Source organism: Nyctereutes procyonoides, unplaced genomic scaffold, assembly GCF_905146905.1.
Source record: "Nyctereutes procyonoides isolate TBG_1078 unplaced genomic scaffold, NYPRO_anot_genome, whole genome shotgun sequence".
In the NCBI taxonomy this organism is placed as follows: Eukaryota; Metazoa; Chordata; class Mammalia; order Carnivora; family Canidae; genus Nyctereutes; species Nyctereutes procyonoides.
In genome coordinates this window covers 16300460-16317748 of record NW_026575133.1, presented here as the reverse complement: position 1 = coordinate 16317748, position 17289 = coordinate 16300460, and the positions used below count along the sequence as shown (strand labels likewise).

The 17289-nt window shown below is 49.3% G+C and overlaps 1 protein-coding gene across 2 annotated transcripts in view; it reads right to left on the bottom strand.

Annotated features, from left to right (window-relative positions):
• Positions 1 to 1309: 1309 nt before the first annotated feature.
• VTI1A (vesicle transport through interaction with t-SNAREs 1A) overlaps positions 1310 to 17289 on the bottom strand; it is a 361282-nt gene continuing 345302 nt past the window's right edge. The window contains exon 8 of one of the 2 annotated variants that reach the window (XM_055345976.1): positions 1310 to 13640. In XM_055345976.1, the coding sequence (XP_055201951.1) occupies positions 13547 to 13640 (94 nt within the window). In that variant the 3' untranslated portion in view covers positions 1310 to 13546. The remainder of the gene's footprint in view (positions 13641 to 17289) is intronic. The other variant, XM_055345981.1, reaches the window with a different exon arrangement.

The following is a 17289-nucleotide window of genomic DNA, read 5'->3' as shown; positions in this document are numbered from 1 at the left end:
AATGACAATTTAATAGGGAGCTTCCTGGTGGTGAAATTCTGATTGAGCTGGCCATCTGGACTTATAGAAGTTGCCTTCATTCATTCATTCATTCATTCATTCATTCTTAATCAATAATTGTGTGTGTGTGTGTGTCTCAAATGCGTCTTTCGGCTTTGCGCAGCGACAGGCAGTATCACAGCCAACAAGCTCTCTCAAGGTGCCATCGTTGCTAACTAAAACCTTTTCTCCACTGTCTTCCAGGACGGCCTACCCTTGGCACTGAATAGACTCTCAGCAGCCCAAGCCACGGAGGCTGACCCCTCCTGGAGTCCCACTCTCCAGGCCTCCCCCTGACTCAATCCCTATGGCAGGTAACCGCCAGGTAACTGCTGGGTCTCCCTCACCGGCCTGTGAGCTCTGGCAGGGCAGGCTCTGGGTGGCGGTTCAGTGCTGTTTTCCAGTCCCTGCGGCCATGTCTGACATTCAGTGTTAAAAAATAATTTGACAACGGAGGCACCTGGGCGGCTCAGTGGTTGAATGTCAGCCTTTGGCTCAGGTTGCGATCCCAGGGTCCTGGGATCGAGTCCCACGTCAGGCTCCCTGCAGGAAGCCTGTTTCTCCCTCTGCCTATGTCTCTGCTTCTCTCTGTGTGTCTCTTATGAATAAACAAATCTTAAAAGAAAAATGAAAACATTTTTTTAAATGAAAAAAAGTTTTTTAATGAATGAAGACAATGAATATCTTCCTTTTACTATTATTAATATAAGGCATTCCTAAGGAATTTTAAGGCCATAATCATGAGCAATCTTTAAAGAAAACAAAACAAAAACACCCTAGACTCCCCACTCTCAATGTTTGTCCACCACGATGTTACAGAGCAGCTCATCTTATCAAGATGAGGCGGTTGGTGATGGCTTATCACATGCCGGGTGGTGCTTTCCATGGGTTACCTAATGGAATCTTCAAATCAGTCCTTGGGGTGGGTGGGTATTTCCCCTATTTTACAGTCAAGGAAACAGAGGCTTCGTGAAGAGATGGGTAGATTATTCCAACTCACCAATGAGAGAAGCAGGGCTCACATCCAGATGTGTCGTCACCCTGCAAAGCCATCTCTGGGGCAATTAAAGAAGATGGTGGGCGGGGGAGGGGTATTCAAGAGCAACCTTGAACATGATCCTTTCAAGTTCCATCATTAAAACAAAAAATGACAGGGTCTATATTCACACTACAGAAATTGTAGCAAGTACTGAAGATTTATAACTCCCCTTTATTTAGAAAGGGAATGAAAGTAAGATAAATAATTCAACTGCACAGGGTGGGAATAGCAGATGTTGGATTTAGGCATTTTATTTAACTCATCAAATAATACAAGTTGGTTCAGGAAACAACAATCAACACATATTACTTGTACTAACGATTTGTAGACCCACATTTCCAAGAAATGTAATGAAAATAAATTACTTTGTGGAATACAGCAAATAAATATATATGTATTTTTTAAACAAAAAATAACCCTATGAATAATAGGGGGCGGGGAAGTGAGGTTATGGGGAGGGAGACCTCGCGGAGATTTGGGAAGTTGGATCTTGAAACAAATGCCTGAATGAGATGAAGGAATAGCACGTGTTAATGACAATTAACAACAAACGTTCTAACTCCTTTCCCTGGTCCCCTTGGTTTTAGGAGCAATTTCTCCCCATCCCCGAGACAGGCTCCGAGCACCGCTCCTGACTCCCACCGTCTGCGTGATCCAGATAATGTAATCGCAGCATCATTAGGAACCATGAAATCGCAATTCCCCGGGGAAGGAGCGCTATCGTTCAGTCACGCACGGAAGAGCCATTAATTAGCAGATTTCGGTTTAAAGTGACTATGTACTACACGGGTTCTAATCCCACTCTGGAGCAGCGCTCAGGCCTAATGAATTAGCTGGGGGAAGTTGAGCTGTAGCCGGAAGACACCACTCAAAAGGAAATGAAGTGAAATGAGATAAACTTAAAACTGTAAAATTTGAAAATGATCAAGAGATCATCCACTATTCGGGAAAAGCTGTAGAAGAAGCCAGATGGGGTGGGGTGGGGTGGGGTCATCCAAATTCTCTTCTCTTAAAATGGCACTGTTGAGTATGCTGTTTAATATCCAGACTCCACCTGAGGCTAATTGATCTAAATGGACTCATTCATTCATTCATTCGTTCGTTCATGCCATGCATCCCTCACTTATGTTCTCTTAAAGTAATAGCACTTTTATAGCAGATGACAGGTTGCTACTTTGGACACATTCATCCCCTGGACAGTTGAGTCCTCAGACATCGGGCAAGGCAGGTTGAAAGTTGCACTTGGAACCTCCATGACAGTGGCTTGGGGAATGCTTCTGAAATGGAGACACCCTCTTCCTGGAAGTATGAGTGGAATCAGGATTTTTACCATTCTCGAGAAGATGATCCCTCAAGCCAAACCTGGTTGGCACCTATACTCCTCCGTGCTGGACACTTTGTACTGAGCTCTGCAATTCTGGCCTCACTGTTAATTTAAGGGGTGAATGTAGAGATCAATGACCAGTCTTTGCACGCTGGCCCCAGCCCTTGGGTTGGCTGACATCTTTCCATTTCACAACTTGCTGAGATTCCAGATATAGGGGTTATACTGTCCGTACGCCAGGGAGGAGGGGTGGCTCTTAGACGGGTGCTTCAGTCCCTACGACGCAATACCCAGGGACAATACCTGGAGGACAGACTGACTTGTCCATGGTTAAACCTACAGGAGAGGGGCTGAACTCCTTTTTAAGAAAGCAGGGCCCTGTTCCAAGGCCAAGGGTTGGCACCACACACTGGTTTCTAAACCTAGTTCGTGGGTTTTATCCAAGCGCATCTTCATATTGTGCCCTGAGCAAGGGAGGAGCAAGCGCAGAGTTAATGGTCTGGTTTCCTGATAGGGGAATGGGTGCCCCAGAGGGAAAGTGACTCACCCCGCAAGACCGGCTCCACAATCGGTGAGATCCGAAGCAAAATGAAAATACGGAGCCCCTGAAAATGCTTTTTGCATTTCTTCCCTGGTCTCCGTCTCTTGTCACAGTATTTTAAAATTTCTAGTTCATGTCTTCCAAGTAAAGACAAAACTTTAAATTACTAGCCCGAATTTTACTTTTTATTTTTATACAGCACAATGCCAGGTTTAAAGGCAAATATCAGAATATTTACGTGTGTTGAATCACCAGTTACACAACATATTTTTGGCTTGTTTCAAGAAAGTGCCTCAACCTGGCCAGAAGAGACAAGCTGGGAAGTTGGAAGAAGGAAGAGAGGGTTCCCCCAGGCACAGGGGTGCTCTCAGGGGGAGGCCAGCCCCTCAGGGTGCTGGTCCCTGCCTTGTGACTTGGGCATGCACTCACCCTCGAGCCTGGTAGTCAGGCTCCCTTCCTTCCCAGTGGCTGGACGGACAGTTGTGCTGCAGGCCTGGGTCAGGACGTCAAGAGAGGCATCTCCCTCTTCTGCGGGGTCCCTGCTCCAATCCTCAGCAGATGGGCAACCCTTGGGGGTGAGTCCCCCACCAAATGTGCCCCGGATGCTGCCAGCAGAGGGCAGGGACTGCGGCTACCACACCCCACCCCAAGATGCTGTGGGCTGCACGTGTCCAGACCTTGACCCTTCCCATGCCTGAGCCCAGGCTGGGGGCAGGTTGGTAGCACCTGCTGTGTGGAGGTTGGAATGGAAAGGCCGAGTGGAACGGAGACTCTGGGGAGCTGAGAATCAGACCCCAGAAGCAGGGAGGTGGTGGGAGGCAGGACTGCATGGCCAAGGCTCCAAGCTCCCTGTTCATACTCCACTGTCTCACTGGACTTCATTTACAAAATGCAATTATAAAGGTAACATTATCATGAGTTTCAAGACAGCGACTGTACAGCATTGAACCCCAGTGTGGGGCCCTTCTGAATGTGGGGTCACATGTGTGACTGCACTGGTCACAAGCCCGTGCCACCAGTCCTGCCTCCAAGACCGCTCAGAAGCTCAGCACACCCAATCTCCTGCTCTTCTAGGCGGTTCTCCATGCCAGGGGCTGCCAGCTTACCCCAGGGCCTTTGGCCCTTGCGCTGTTAGGAACATTCCCTTTTCACTGGCGTGAATGACTGGAGGCTGGAGTTGGCAGATGCCTACCTTCCTGAGACTTTCCAACCAACTTTCCCATCTGCCCGGAGAGGAACTGAAGCCCCGAGCAGGCTGTGACTCGTTACCGTGAGGCCACTTGTCAGGTTGGTGGTCTAGGGCTCTGTGCACCTCGTGCCTGGAAGGTGCCAGAACTTGGGAAAAGAGCAAAGCCTCGTGGGGCCTCCCCGCTTGGCTCTTCCTGGGTGGGAACACACCGCCGCCACAGCCACCAGAGGCTGGAGCATTCTAGGGCCTCCCCAGCTCTGAAGCAGCATCGCCTGAGCATCATGGGCAGCTGAGGTGTTTGCCCGAGACCTCTGTAGGCTCAGGGTCGGGGCAGCGGGACTCCAATTCTTACTTAGTTGTTTCTCACAAGATTCTGTTGCTAGTGGATGTGAGTAAAAATGCCTCTCCCAGGGGACGTTCGTAGCTCAGCCGACGGGACACCCAGGGTGTCCTCTTCCAGTTCCTCAAGAGAGAAAAGATCTGACATTTAGGGAAAAAATGATCACAGCCAACAGGGAGGGAACCGAGGCTTTCTGTGCATGCTGCTTTAAAAAGCATGTAATGGAGGAATGTTAGCCCCGTGGTGTGAAGGCCACCGCTACCAAAGAGGCCCCGTGGCTGGGCCGTGGCTTCCAGAATGTGGTGCTGTTTGAGCTACACCTTGAGCGGAGGAGGGAAGCTCAAGCAGAGGCTGCAGACCTGGAGTCCACGCCTGGACCCACCACCCATTTGTAGGGCGGTCTCCAGCAAAGATTCGTTCCCTCTCTGAACCCCATCTCCCATCTGAGCCAGTGGGTGGGCCAAAGGGTCCCTAGAGCCTGCACACCTAGAGGGTTCTGGGAACCTGAGCCCATCCACCTGGTTGGCTTTTGCCATCCAAACCGGTGGCCAGCATGGAACTCAAGGGACGTGGGTCCCACATTTCCTCATTTCAAATCCCCCTCCCCCGGCTCTCCGTCCCCTGTGGGGAGCTCAGGGAGGCCCATCCAGGGGCCAGGACCCCGTGGCAGCCTTTGCCCAGGCTCCTCCTATCTCCAGATCAAAGTTTCTCCACTGTCTGGGGGCTGGTGGTGGGGGAGGGTGACCCATCAGCCTCGTGCCCCAATCTGGATTCTGCTTCTATTTTCCCCTTTCTGCATGGGGGACAGAGAGAGAAGAAGGAGAGAGAAGCCTTTGAAAAATGTCTCCTGCTCCATCGCTCAGCAATTCACCTCGCCGCCGAGCCCACTGACACTCCCGTGGTGCGCCTCTTAGCCACTCGGCAACTTTTTTCCCTTTTATGATATTTTGGGTTTCTGATTGCCTGCCAAGTCGAACCTTTATCATTTAATAAGCAGAAAAAAGAAAGAAAGAAAAAAGAAAAAGGGGGGAAAAAAAAGCCCTCCAAGTCAGTCCCAATCTAAAGGGTCCCCTTTCCTGTCCCCTGCCTCTCGGGGGCAGGTCCTAGATACGGAGCCAGTGCTCATGGGGACTCAACCACTTGCAGGCAAATGTCAATGCCACGCTACTCCAGTGGGGCCACTTTGCACACGTTGTGGTGGAAACTGCAAGGAGGAACGAACACACAGCACTGGAGGGCTTTGCAAGGATTCGTGGAGGTGGGGCGTCCGGGGCAGCGCCGGGAGGTGGCAGAGGCGTGGGCAGCGCAGCTTGATCCCCAGCCCCTGAGAGTGACCTGCCTGAGAGCAGTTAGCAGTCAGGGCTCTGGGAACCAAGACAGCTTTCCCGCCTGCAGCCCCCAGGGCGATGGGACTGTCCTACTTGTTTTCTTACCTAGCGCATCTTTGGGGCCTGGAACACGATGGGCAGGGCAGCCTGTAAGTATTTTTTGAGTAGACGAATAAATCTGACTACACCTCTTGTACTTCAAACAGGGAAAGGCTTGTTTAGAAGTCTTGTCGGGAACACGGATGAGCCCACGAAGCCCCGAGCTCTCCTCGCTCTGAGGTTTCTTGGCAGGGGAGAGGGGGATGTGGATGAACAGGAGATACAAATCAGGCAGAGACAGTCTCCAGAGTCACATTGTCCCTGCTGTGCTGAGGCGCTGGATGGGGCAGCACGGGGAGGGGCTGCTGGGGCATAAACAATCAGTTTTGGGCTCTTCCCCAAATGCCTTAGCCTCATCACCTCAGCAGGGCTGGGGGGGGGGGTAGGCTGGAACAGCTCCCCAAGGAAAGCAGTTGGCTGGAACCCACTGTCTACTGTTCTAACTACCCCTCCACCCTCCGCCTTCCTGCCCTCTCTCCTTCTCCTCCTTGGCAAGGGCACTGCTGTGGGATGTGCCAGGGGAACCCCACCCAGTTATCCTGCCTTGGCAGAGCCCATGTGTCCTCTGACCTGAGTGCTTGTGGGCCCCGGGCCAGGGTGTGTGTGTGCTTCTATGGCAAGGCTGTGCCCCCCATAACCCATTCGTGACCCAAAAGGGCAGCTGGTTCTGGAAGACACCACCAAGGAGCTGGTCCCAGGCAACAAAGGTCTCCTTTCCTTCTATCCCTTCTCCCAAAGACTACTAAGCTGCTCCTTGCCATGGTAGATCTTTCTTCCCCAAAATCCAATTCTGCCCTCAGGAAACAGTCAGACAGACAGTTCATCCGAGGGATCAGTGGTTCATGGGATTGAAGCCGACCAAGAGGAAAAAGAATCTGCATTTCTTCCAGGGCTCAGGGGCAGAAACCAAAGGAGTGGGCCGTTAAAGGTGGGATTTCAGGTCTCCACCGGCTCACAGGGTGTTACTGTGCAGAGACCTGGCTCATCTTTCAAGTGTACAAAGCTCAGTGGGCCAAGGCCTGGGCCACCTCCTGTGTCCAGAAGAGATGGGAACAAGGAAGGGGAGAGTGTGTTTGGAGCTTCATAGTGGGGGGCTGGTGGGCTTCAGGCCCCGTGCACTTAGCAACCTATAGCTGATGCTTCTCTCTGAATTTGACAACAACCCCATTCCCCAAAGATGGGATGGATTCTGGCCACATTCTCGGCTCCTCTCTCTTCTGATGGTGTTAAGACAGAAAATTAACAGGACCACGCAGGACGGCATGCCAAGGTGCTTAGCCTGATGCTGGGCATGCAGTAGGCCTCTGTGTCAGCTGAGCGTGCCTCTGTGGCCTGGCTCTTTGGCAGAACCTTCTGGAGAGAAGCTAGAGCCTGAGGATGTATTTCATTCTCAACTCTGTGGGGCCTCATGCAAAAAAACATTTCTCTCCAACTCAGGTACTTTTCTTGGCAAAAGAAGTTAAAAACAAAAAAGTTGAGGCAACGAAGCAGCCCTGAGCTGGAGATGGGCCCTGCTCCCCCCATTACTGTCCCCTCCTGAGCACACCTGCGGGGGGAGAAGGTGGGGGCTGCACTGAACGATGCTGTCCTGCCCCCAGGAAAAGTCCAGGCAGCTCTCAGTGGAGCCGTGTGTGCAGTGGATCAATATGGGCTTCGGGGCCGCTGAGCTATTATTCACGCCAAAGGGCCTTGTTTGGATGAAGGGAAGGGGGGTGCACGAGTTCACAGAATCACAGTCTAGAGCTCTGCTGCTTGGCACTTCCCCCTCTCTCTGTGATGCCTTCGTTATTTATGTAGCACGAGTAATGAGGTGATTCAGGATGAGGAAGTGCTTTTCCCACAGCATGCTGGGAGCTCCTTGAGGCATGACAACAGGGCTTGTGTGTGATTTGGGCCAGGGTCCTGGGAGATACGCACCCTGTCTTTCCAGTCCTATGGCTCCTCCTGAAGGGGACCAATAATGGGCCGAGGGTGGCATATAGTGGGTCCTAACATCCGGGCCCTTCCTTCTTGACTATCTCCTGGGACGAGTCCCACTAACCACTTCCTGTCCCCTGGTGCTGGGAATCCATCCTTAACCCCTCCACCATCTGCTCCTCACCTCCTCACACATTCCCAACCCACCTGTCCAGTCAGTTTGGGTTTGTCCCACCATCTTGTTTTTGCCCTACTTGCCTCTGGTAAGGGGGCTTTGGAACATTCACCTAATTACTGACCTAGAATCCTAACGAACATGGGCAGCTTCTCTCCTCACTCCTTGTATCTTCCCTCCTGTACACAGTAGAGGGTGCTGACCCTGCTTCCATCACCTACTTCAGGACCCTGTACCCAGCCTTGGCTCCAATCACACACACTACCCTCCTGCCTGCGCCTGGCCGCTCGTGTTTATCTTATAATGTCTCCCTTCTTGGGTGACAGTGCCCGTGGCTTTCAGAATTTCTCTGAGCTGTCCACATAGTCACCTGCCCCATTTTTAAAAGGCTGACACCTTGAGAGCTACCTGACCTGTCACAAAATGGGGATGCCCCCTGGCAGGCACTACTGGTTTGAGCCCAACGGGCTGCAGGCAAAGCCACATAAGCAAGGTTTCCTGGAGTTTAGTTTAAGGTTAGTGAATTAGAGCATAGGACGAGGTCAAGTCTGATGGTTGGCGGCTCACCTCAGGCAACCAGTGTCTCTGGGAGTCAGACTGGGGATGGCTTTCCACAAAGTCTTCCTTCCTTTTGGAAAAATGACTCTGAGCATATCTCTTGCTGAGGTGCGGAGTCCCTTCCAAAGGTGGCAAGTTGTCACCTTTGTGGCTAATTTGGAACACACTGAAATGGAGGCTTGAGAGCCCCCAAGACCCTGGTGTGTGTGCCATTCCTATGAAGCTTAGGGCAGGCCTCGCTCGGCTCACACCTGCTTGATCCACCCCTCCTGTGCCACAGCTTCTGCTGGACCGTCTGTCCTTGGGTGGGTGATGCTGAGAGATGGTGGCTGAGCAAGGGACATGCGCCATCTCTCCCCTCCACATCCATGGAGTGGCTGTCCAAGGGGCCTATCTTTCTGGGGCTGGGTGGATGGGAGTAAAGCAGGTTGGCAGAAAAGTACTCCTCGTTCTCCGGTATTGGCCAGAACACCCCAGCCCTGAGGTACCAATGAACCAGGCCTCTGAGAACGGCTTCCACAGCTCTGTGAAACTCATCGAATCAAACAGGGTGACCAGGTGCAGCCAGCTCTTCCGGCATGGACACCACCACTGACTTCCCACCTGGGATGCTGCTGATGACAACGACAGTGATGATGATGATGTTGGAGCTTTTCCCCTCAAGCCCAGAGCCCATGGAAAAGCTGATGGTTTCACCAATGGCAAGTCACAGGAAGGAAAAAAGACACGAGGTCAAGCCCAGCAAGGCACCGGTCCTATTGTCTACTAGGGAAGCACTGTTCGCAATGAGCTCGCCGACCACACAGAGATGCCCCATCACACCCTCCCCACACCAGCCGCCTGGACACACAAGTATTCCCTTAAGAAATCCCTACTTACTCTCCAGACCACAGTCCTCCAACCACACACTCAGCAGACGGAGGAGACAAGTGGGCCAGAGACAGGGGGCTCACAGAGGTTCCTTTGAAACCAGTCCCAGCCACAACCAACCAACAGTCCTTGGCTCTGGATGTGCGTTTCTCCCAGGAAAGCCACCTCCACTCCCGGGGACCGAGTGCCCCACCAGGCTAGCAGTTCAAACCAACGCGACGAGGAAATCATTGCTCGGAGTTAATTCTCAACTACGTAGACAAACGGCTATAAATATTTATGACGGGAAATTTCATTATTTAAAAATTCGGCTCTAAATTTCCGGCGAACTCCATGAAGAATGCCTGCTGAACAGGTTGCAAATTAAGAACAATTATTTTTCTCCTCTGCATTTGAATAGAACTTACAGCTAAAGTCATTTAAAGGGGTTAACATCAACCTTAATTAAATATTAAAGTGTGCCTGTACCTGCCGCTATTGTTGCCCCTTCGAATAAGATATAACCTATTTTTGACAAGTTTTCATCTTTCTCTGTGGAAGACGCTACATGAAATCAAATCAGTGGCAAAGAGGAGAGTAATGAATAATCTATTTCATATTCCAACAGTACCCAGAGCTCGGGAGCGGAAAAATATTCAGGCGGATGATGGCAAGAGGCTGCTTGGGTACCACCTGACCCAGCTGATGTTTAAATAATAATAATAATAATAAAGAGCGATAAACAAACCATTAGCCCTTCGCAGTTGCTTAATGCAATTTGTTAATGAACGTAACGGTGGGGACGAATAATGAAAGAAAATAAAAACGTCTAAACAGGCGCCAAGTTGCTGGCGATGCGCAATTATTTCCTTGTCAAGTTTTTATGATTTAATGAGCCCCTCTGGGACTGACGCCTGTCAGTCAGTCGTGACTTTTTGACACCATTACAACTTCAAATACAGCAGCAGGCAGGCTGTTTTCCTCGGATTTGAAATACTGAAATGATCTGACAGTTTTAAAGAAAAGAGGTGCAAAAAAAAAAAAAAAAAAAAAGGAGAGAGGGAGAGAAAGACAGTTGCTTTCCTTTCTTTCTTTTCCACCCCCGTCCCTTCTTCTACGGGGTGGATAATCTCGGGATGCTGTTTGGTAATGAAAATCCAATCACCGAGGTCATTATCTGATGAGGTTTTGGGAACAGGCAGGCTTTTTTTTCCCCCCCTCTTTATTTCTTTACTTAATGATAACCCTCAATGGGCCTGCCCCGCATGGGACGGCCAGAGCCGCACAATTTTGTTCACCATTAATTTCAGCCTTTGAAGCTCAGGGCTCAGAAGCAGTAGCAAAGCAAACCCCCCACCAAGCTGGTTCCAAAATAAGACAATCCAGCCTGCCTTAAACAGAATAGCAAATGGCCTCCCAGCCCAGGCCTGGCGGCTGACGTCAAGCCCAGTGCATCTGCAGGCATTCGCCTTCAACACGGAACATTTAAAACTCTTTACAACTTAAGAGACTTTAATTAAATTGCTTTTGATTCCGGAGCAGGATAGCAGCCGCTTTTATTTATTCGGTCAGGGAGACTGTTTAGTCTGCATGAATTTTATATGGCCAAGGCTTCCTCCTCCTCTTCTTCCTCCGTGTCTTCGTCTTCACCCCCTCCCCACCCCATCTTCCCGTGGAACATCCTTTTTAGCACAGGTGCCCAGCTGTAGAAATATTCATTGATCAAAGTCTACATGCTAAGTTCCTAGAACCTTTCAGGGATCTAGGACCTGCTTCGCATTGGTGGGCTTCGTCCCTTCCCTGGTGGAGCAGGGAATGGGGGAGAAAAATGTGCCTCTTCTACTGGGTTTCCTTTGCATTTCTCCTCCGCCATCCATCCGCCAGGGCCAGGCAGGAGTTCGGGGGACTTCAGATCAGCTTCTTACAAAGCGCTCACTATTCGGGTCTTGGGGGGCGGGTGGTCACTCTCAAGGTGGGTTTGATGGGGCTGTTAGGCCAAGGGTTATCTATCTGTTCAGCTTCTCTCACTCTCGAGGTTGAATTGGGGCAAAATCTCAGGTAAGAGCCTGATAAAGAGATAGAACTGGAAAGAAAAAGCCATCGAGAGGTGAGCAGTGCACTCCCTCCCCATTTCATCTACTTCAACATGAACACAAGGTTTTAGTGAAATATTTAGGAGCCAGCGGGTTTGAATGATCAGATCAACCTGGCTTGCTGGGTGGCCTTGGGAAGAGGCGTGAGGTGTAGGCAGAGAGCTGGTTATACACTTTAGCTAAGATCAACAGTTTCAAAAGAAGCCACCGGAGAGGCTGGTGTAATACTTCCCTGCCATTAGTGTTTCGGAACAAGAAGGAGGTTGTTTGTTTGTTTCCTCCTTTTTAATGGTTTCTCCTATGTGTTCAGCATGTACAGAATTCCGTTCTTGGAATAAAAGAATCTTGCTGAGATAGATCCCTTAAGCTGATAGGAAAATGAGCACTGCCTTCCCAACTCCTTCACTGTCCTGCTCTGCTCTGCCAAAATCCCCGTACCATCCCTGCGAGGTAAAGGCTGCAGCTTTATTTACACAATACTAAATGATTTATCTGGACACATGCAGGCCCTGGCCTGTTTCGCTAAGTACGATTTCTCTGGTGGATTTTGCCATTCTGCATTTCCTCTCTAAGCCATAATGGTTCTTTTCTGAGTTGGGGGAAAAAAAATAATAAAGTGCTGCATCCAGGTGATCTCAGTCTACGGGCACAGGTGGTTAGCATTTTTTATGAAGGGAACAGGTTTGCTTTTCAGGGATTCGAAGCTTCCAATTATATTCAAAAGACGGTACGGACCTTGTAAGTGCCTACGAAGTCTTAAGAAAAACACATTTTGCTTTCTGACTAGGGGGAAAATGACCTCAGCTTGGGGCAGCTTTAAGCCTGATCATAAACGAACTCATTTTGAACGCAATTCCCCGTTACCTCGGACAGAAAGAAACCAAAGGAAATCACAAAGCACGTCAGAGGTTTGAATGCACAGTGAACTCAGGAAGGCTGTGCTAACATTTTTTTTTCTGTAGAAAATCCAAGCCGTCCTTTGTAACACGCTGCAACCCCTTGTTCTTTTAAAGGAGGTTAGTGAACATTTTCCATAAAGTTTATTTCTAGTGGATCATCCTATAGGATTCTACCATATTTATAACCACATTTGAAATTTCACACTGATGGACTCGTGTTCTTGCTCTTCCTGAAATATTCATGTTCTCTTTACATACTGGGAGGGATGTGGAGAGAACCTTGTCAGACCTTTTGCATGTATGAGGGCTGCTTTTGGCAGTGCAGATATTAAAACCGAAAGGATACAGAGATGCTTACACAGGTCAGGGGAGAGGAGGTCACAATTAAATATCGTGCCAGGGCTCACTTTGCCAGCAAATTCTGGGGACTAGGGGATTTGGGGAAGGTAAGGAAATATTTCATGTAGCCAGTAATCAAAGTTGTGAAAAGTGGATCTTGGGCAGGCTCAGCAAAAATATTCATGGCTGTAAAAAAAAAAAAATTTATGCACAGAAAAACAGAGAAAGTGCTAAGTCAATTTCCTGCACAACTGACATTAAATATCCACCTTTTCAATGAAAGCACTCAGGCAGGTAGACTATATTCATTATGCCGGGGTAGGAACAGGGCTGGTTTGCTGGAGCCGGTCACTGGCTCTGGCTCCTGTTTTTCTCTGCATTTTTATCCTTGGACATCACAGAAGGGCAATTTGGTGACAAGAGATGTGTGACAAACAGCACAGACCATCAGATGCCCCACAGCTGACTCATCATGCCCTATCCCAAACCATGACCCTTGACATGTCCACAGGGCAAGCAAGAATGTCACCAAGGCTATTTTGGTTAGTAGATGAAATCACCAAAAGGCAAATAAACATTCACCTTCCCTTATAAAAAAAACAAATCTGGGTGAAGACAAACCTAGGAAAGGAAACCGACCCACATGCAAACAGGAATAGAAAATATTTTTACACTCTTTGCACTTCAGCTGAACAGTGGTGAAAAGAGGGAGGGTCATTCAGGGCCTGTCAGCGCAAAAGAATGATTCATGTGACCATTTTGTCTTAATTACTCAGAACAAGCCGATGTTGCTGTTTATCAGGGAGGAGCAGATCCATCAGTATCTTCTGACAGAAAAAGTGATCGCCATCAGGATGGTGATGACCAGGATGATGGCCAAGATGACGACCAGGATGCGGTTCTGGATGATTCTAGGAAAGAGCAAAGGAAAAATAAAATTCACACAGATAAACGAAGGGTTTTCTGACAAAGGCCACTGAAGACCAAGTTGGCTAATCAAATGATGGCTTCACAGGTGGGGGTAGGGAGCCCAGTGTGGGGCTCGTGTGTGCATGTGTGTTTTGCGCGCGCACACACACACACACACACACACACACACACTCGCGTGTGAGCTTTTGGCTCTACAAACGATTCACGAACGACTCCACAGTGCCTGTCACACGGCACCCGGAGAAATGCTTACTGCAAAGCTAAAGCAAATCAAATGGCTTTCCGGGCTCGGGGTACCATGTAGTAATCTTTAAGCGATCAAGGGCCCCATGTGAGCTTCTCTTTTTAATTTAAAATGTGAGACAAGCCTCATTTTTTTGCGGTGTTTCCTGTTAAAGTAAAAGACTCCAAGGAAACATATGTCAGTAAGGTACTTACCTGTACAAAAATACCCGGGGAAAAGTGAAAGAGAGATTTAGGAAGAAAAGGACAGGATTAAGAAGCAAGTGTCAACCTTGCAGCTCAGGCTGTGAAACCGTCATCTGTCACCGGGGCTCACTGCTCTGTTACGCCAGGAGGAAACGTTACATTTGCTCCGTAACAAAAAGAGATGGAAATGAGGAATTGCACCAAGAACCTGAATGCCTCATATGCTTGGGTTGGTGGGCCCTCACTCTGGGGATCCCAGCCCCCCTCAGTTCTGGCTCTGCCAAATGCTGCTGGGGAACCGGGGAATCAGGAGGAGAACCGGACTGGAGACTTGCCTCTGAGATGCCTGCAGAGTTTCTGATGAAGTTGCCTCCTAAGGTGTTAGCTCATTCTGAGAAAAGAGACTGACCCCCAGAATGCTTTGTTGAGCTAGTCCAAGGGAACCCAAGTGAAGTGGCCTTGCCCACACTCCTCCCGCAGAACCAACCATATGGTGATGGAAGGGCTGGTCTGGCCAGCTGTCCAGGTGCCTCACACCCCACAGCAAACCCCATCCGCCTGTCCTGCAAATAGCGAGGAGGAAAAGGTCTGCTGTCTTAGCCTCACAGGGACCCTGCCCTGTTTTGTATCTCTGCAAAGAAATCTCTGCAGGGTGTTGGCAGATTTTTCTAGCTTCTGGATGAGTTGCTTTCTCGGAAGGAAGGCGACATCCTTGTGGCTTCAGCTGGAATCCTCCTCGCCCACCCCCTTCTTCTCCAAACCTAAATGGATGGATGGAGACGGTCGCATCAGACAAGCCCACTCCCTGGTGGCCCCCTGGAAGGACTAGCTCCCTCTCCTCCTGACAGGTTACAAAATGATCACATTTGCTGACACGTCTTCCGCAAAACTGCTTTAGTGCCTGTGTCCACTTTCCTCGAAGGAGATGAATGATTCGCTCGGTCCTCATTTATCACGTAGGGCTCAGCTAAGATCTGTCTCCTTTATTTCTTCCCTTCCCCACTAGAAAGGCTGTGCCCTGACATTAATTCTTCTGCAATGACAGCTAATTCAGACTTAACAGGCCATATTTACTCAGGAGGCAGGGAGAGTCTCTGTCCCCAAAATAAATAAATAAAAACAGGACTTCATGGCTTGTTAAAGTGAGGCTAATTATGAACACTGATCGGTGCTACTTGGTGGCTTGATTTAAAACCCAAATTGATTTTTTTCCCCTTTACTCTGGAAGGGGCAGAAGTCTTCAGAACAGTCTCGACACGTCCTGTTTGCCCAAGTCACTGTCACAATCTCTATTTACCACAGTCATCCACGTCAGCCTTGCAAAGGAAATCAGCCAAATTGAAACTCAGCAGTGAAACAGATTAAAAGCATGAAAACTCTTTAAAATTCTGCCTTAAGTAATATACGGTAGTGTGTTTCTTGGTTGACAACCATTTTATTTGTGGGTTGAGGGCCCCAAGGCATCTGTGATGCTAATTTATAAGGGATTAACTGTGGGTGTTACTTGTTTAATCTGAAGCATGGTTAGAAAAATGAATACACAGGAATCCCTAAATCCTCAGCTCTTTCCTGGTCTTCCTAATTGGGCTTCCCTCATCTCAAGGCAAAGAGGGGTACGGTTCACCCAAGATCATTCTTAACAGGTTCTATCTTTAATTCGCTCAGCACACAACCGATCCCAGGACGGCCTGACCTCTCCGCTGGGTCACAGACACTCAGGAAGACTGCAGTGTCCACGCCCTCCTTGGTGTGTCCAGAGCCCAGAGCCTTCTCCTCTGCAGCCCCAGCATATGGCACAGTTGCTGGCACCCAGCACTTGGAGGAGACCTATCCAAAGGATCATAATGAAAGAATGCAGCTCCTGTAATTGTAATCCTTCCATTCAACGGTGAATGGAGAAGACATCTGTGCAAACTCAGTTTGCAGGAAAATCTCAGCGAGTCTGTGTAGATAAGGCTGAAGTTCAAAGTTGAAGTAAACCCCGTAAAGATGGAACTTAATGCCATACGCCTTCTCAGAGCACTACTGGGTCTTCCCCCTGAAGGTAAGAGAAGGAATGGTCCTCATGGCAATGAAAGAGGTGGGCAGGAGAGAGTACTTGCTTTCAAACCGAGGGCTGGCAGATATTTAGGACAGAGGGTACAGAAGGGCAAAAACAAAAAAAGAAAAAGAAAAAGAATAAAATTAAAATTACAAAGAACTGGAGCAGGGATTAGAAGTAAGCTTGACTCAGGCCAGCAACCCAGCTTTGGACCTCAAAGGTGTTAGGTTGATATGTACCTCTAAGGACCAGAAAAGGGAGCTGCTGGGGCCCTTGAATGGGTAGGAACAGGCCAGCCTGGAGCAGGGGAAACAGGCTGGCATTGGTGGGCCCCATCTGTGAGGGAACCTGGAGGACAGTCGCGGCCACGGGCTGCTGGCAGGTATTGCTGTAGGCAAAGCAGAAAGGAATGCAGAGTTCGCAGAGAATCAGGAAACGAAGCCAGGAGAGGGGTTCCCAGCTAGTGAGCCAGAGAAGGAACTTTGGGGAAGCCCAAAGTAACTTCTTTCTAACTTTGGGCAAAGGGGACTTTACGTTCCACTAGGTCTACGGCAAGCTGTCTTAATCTCCCTTTTGAAAATGCAAAGTGTGTTTACTCAGTAAATAATTTAAGAAAGAATATACACTTGAAAGAAGACATCCATTGAAACAGCCAGGCTAAATTGCCTCCGGGCAAAAACTTGTGCATTTGCATGCTGCATTCTATTAAGTGAGCACACTGTGGCTTTAAAAGAATGCAGAGCCAAATTAAAAGGAATGTGGGCCCGAAACATCAAGGATTCTCCAAGTTTACATTATGAATCACAGTGCTGTTGATACAAGATGAATTAACCATTTACTTTGAGGCTGAACTCACAAAGTACTATTGAAAATACTGATCCCCGCGTGGAACCCTGGGAGCGGCTAATCTTTCCATTGCCAGTCTCCTCCCCCTCTGGAAACAAGCTCCTGCGTGTGGCAGCGGAATCAGAGGAGCCTGGTCAGGCAGGTGGGGCACCTGGCCGGGCTCTCCCTCCTGCTTGAGGAGCCCAGGAATTCCACGTCGCAGGAGGCGTCACCAGCACCCGCCAGCACCCGGGTGGCCTCTACTTCTAGGCACGACCCGCCCTCACCTGTCCCTTGATGTTAGGCGTGGCAATGTGACTTGGTGTTGGTCAATG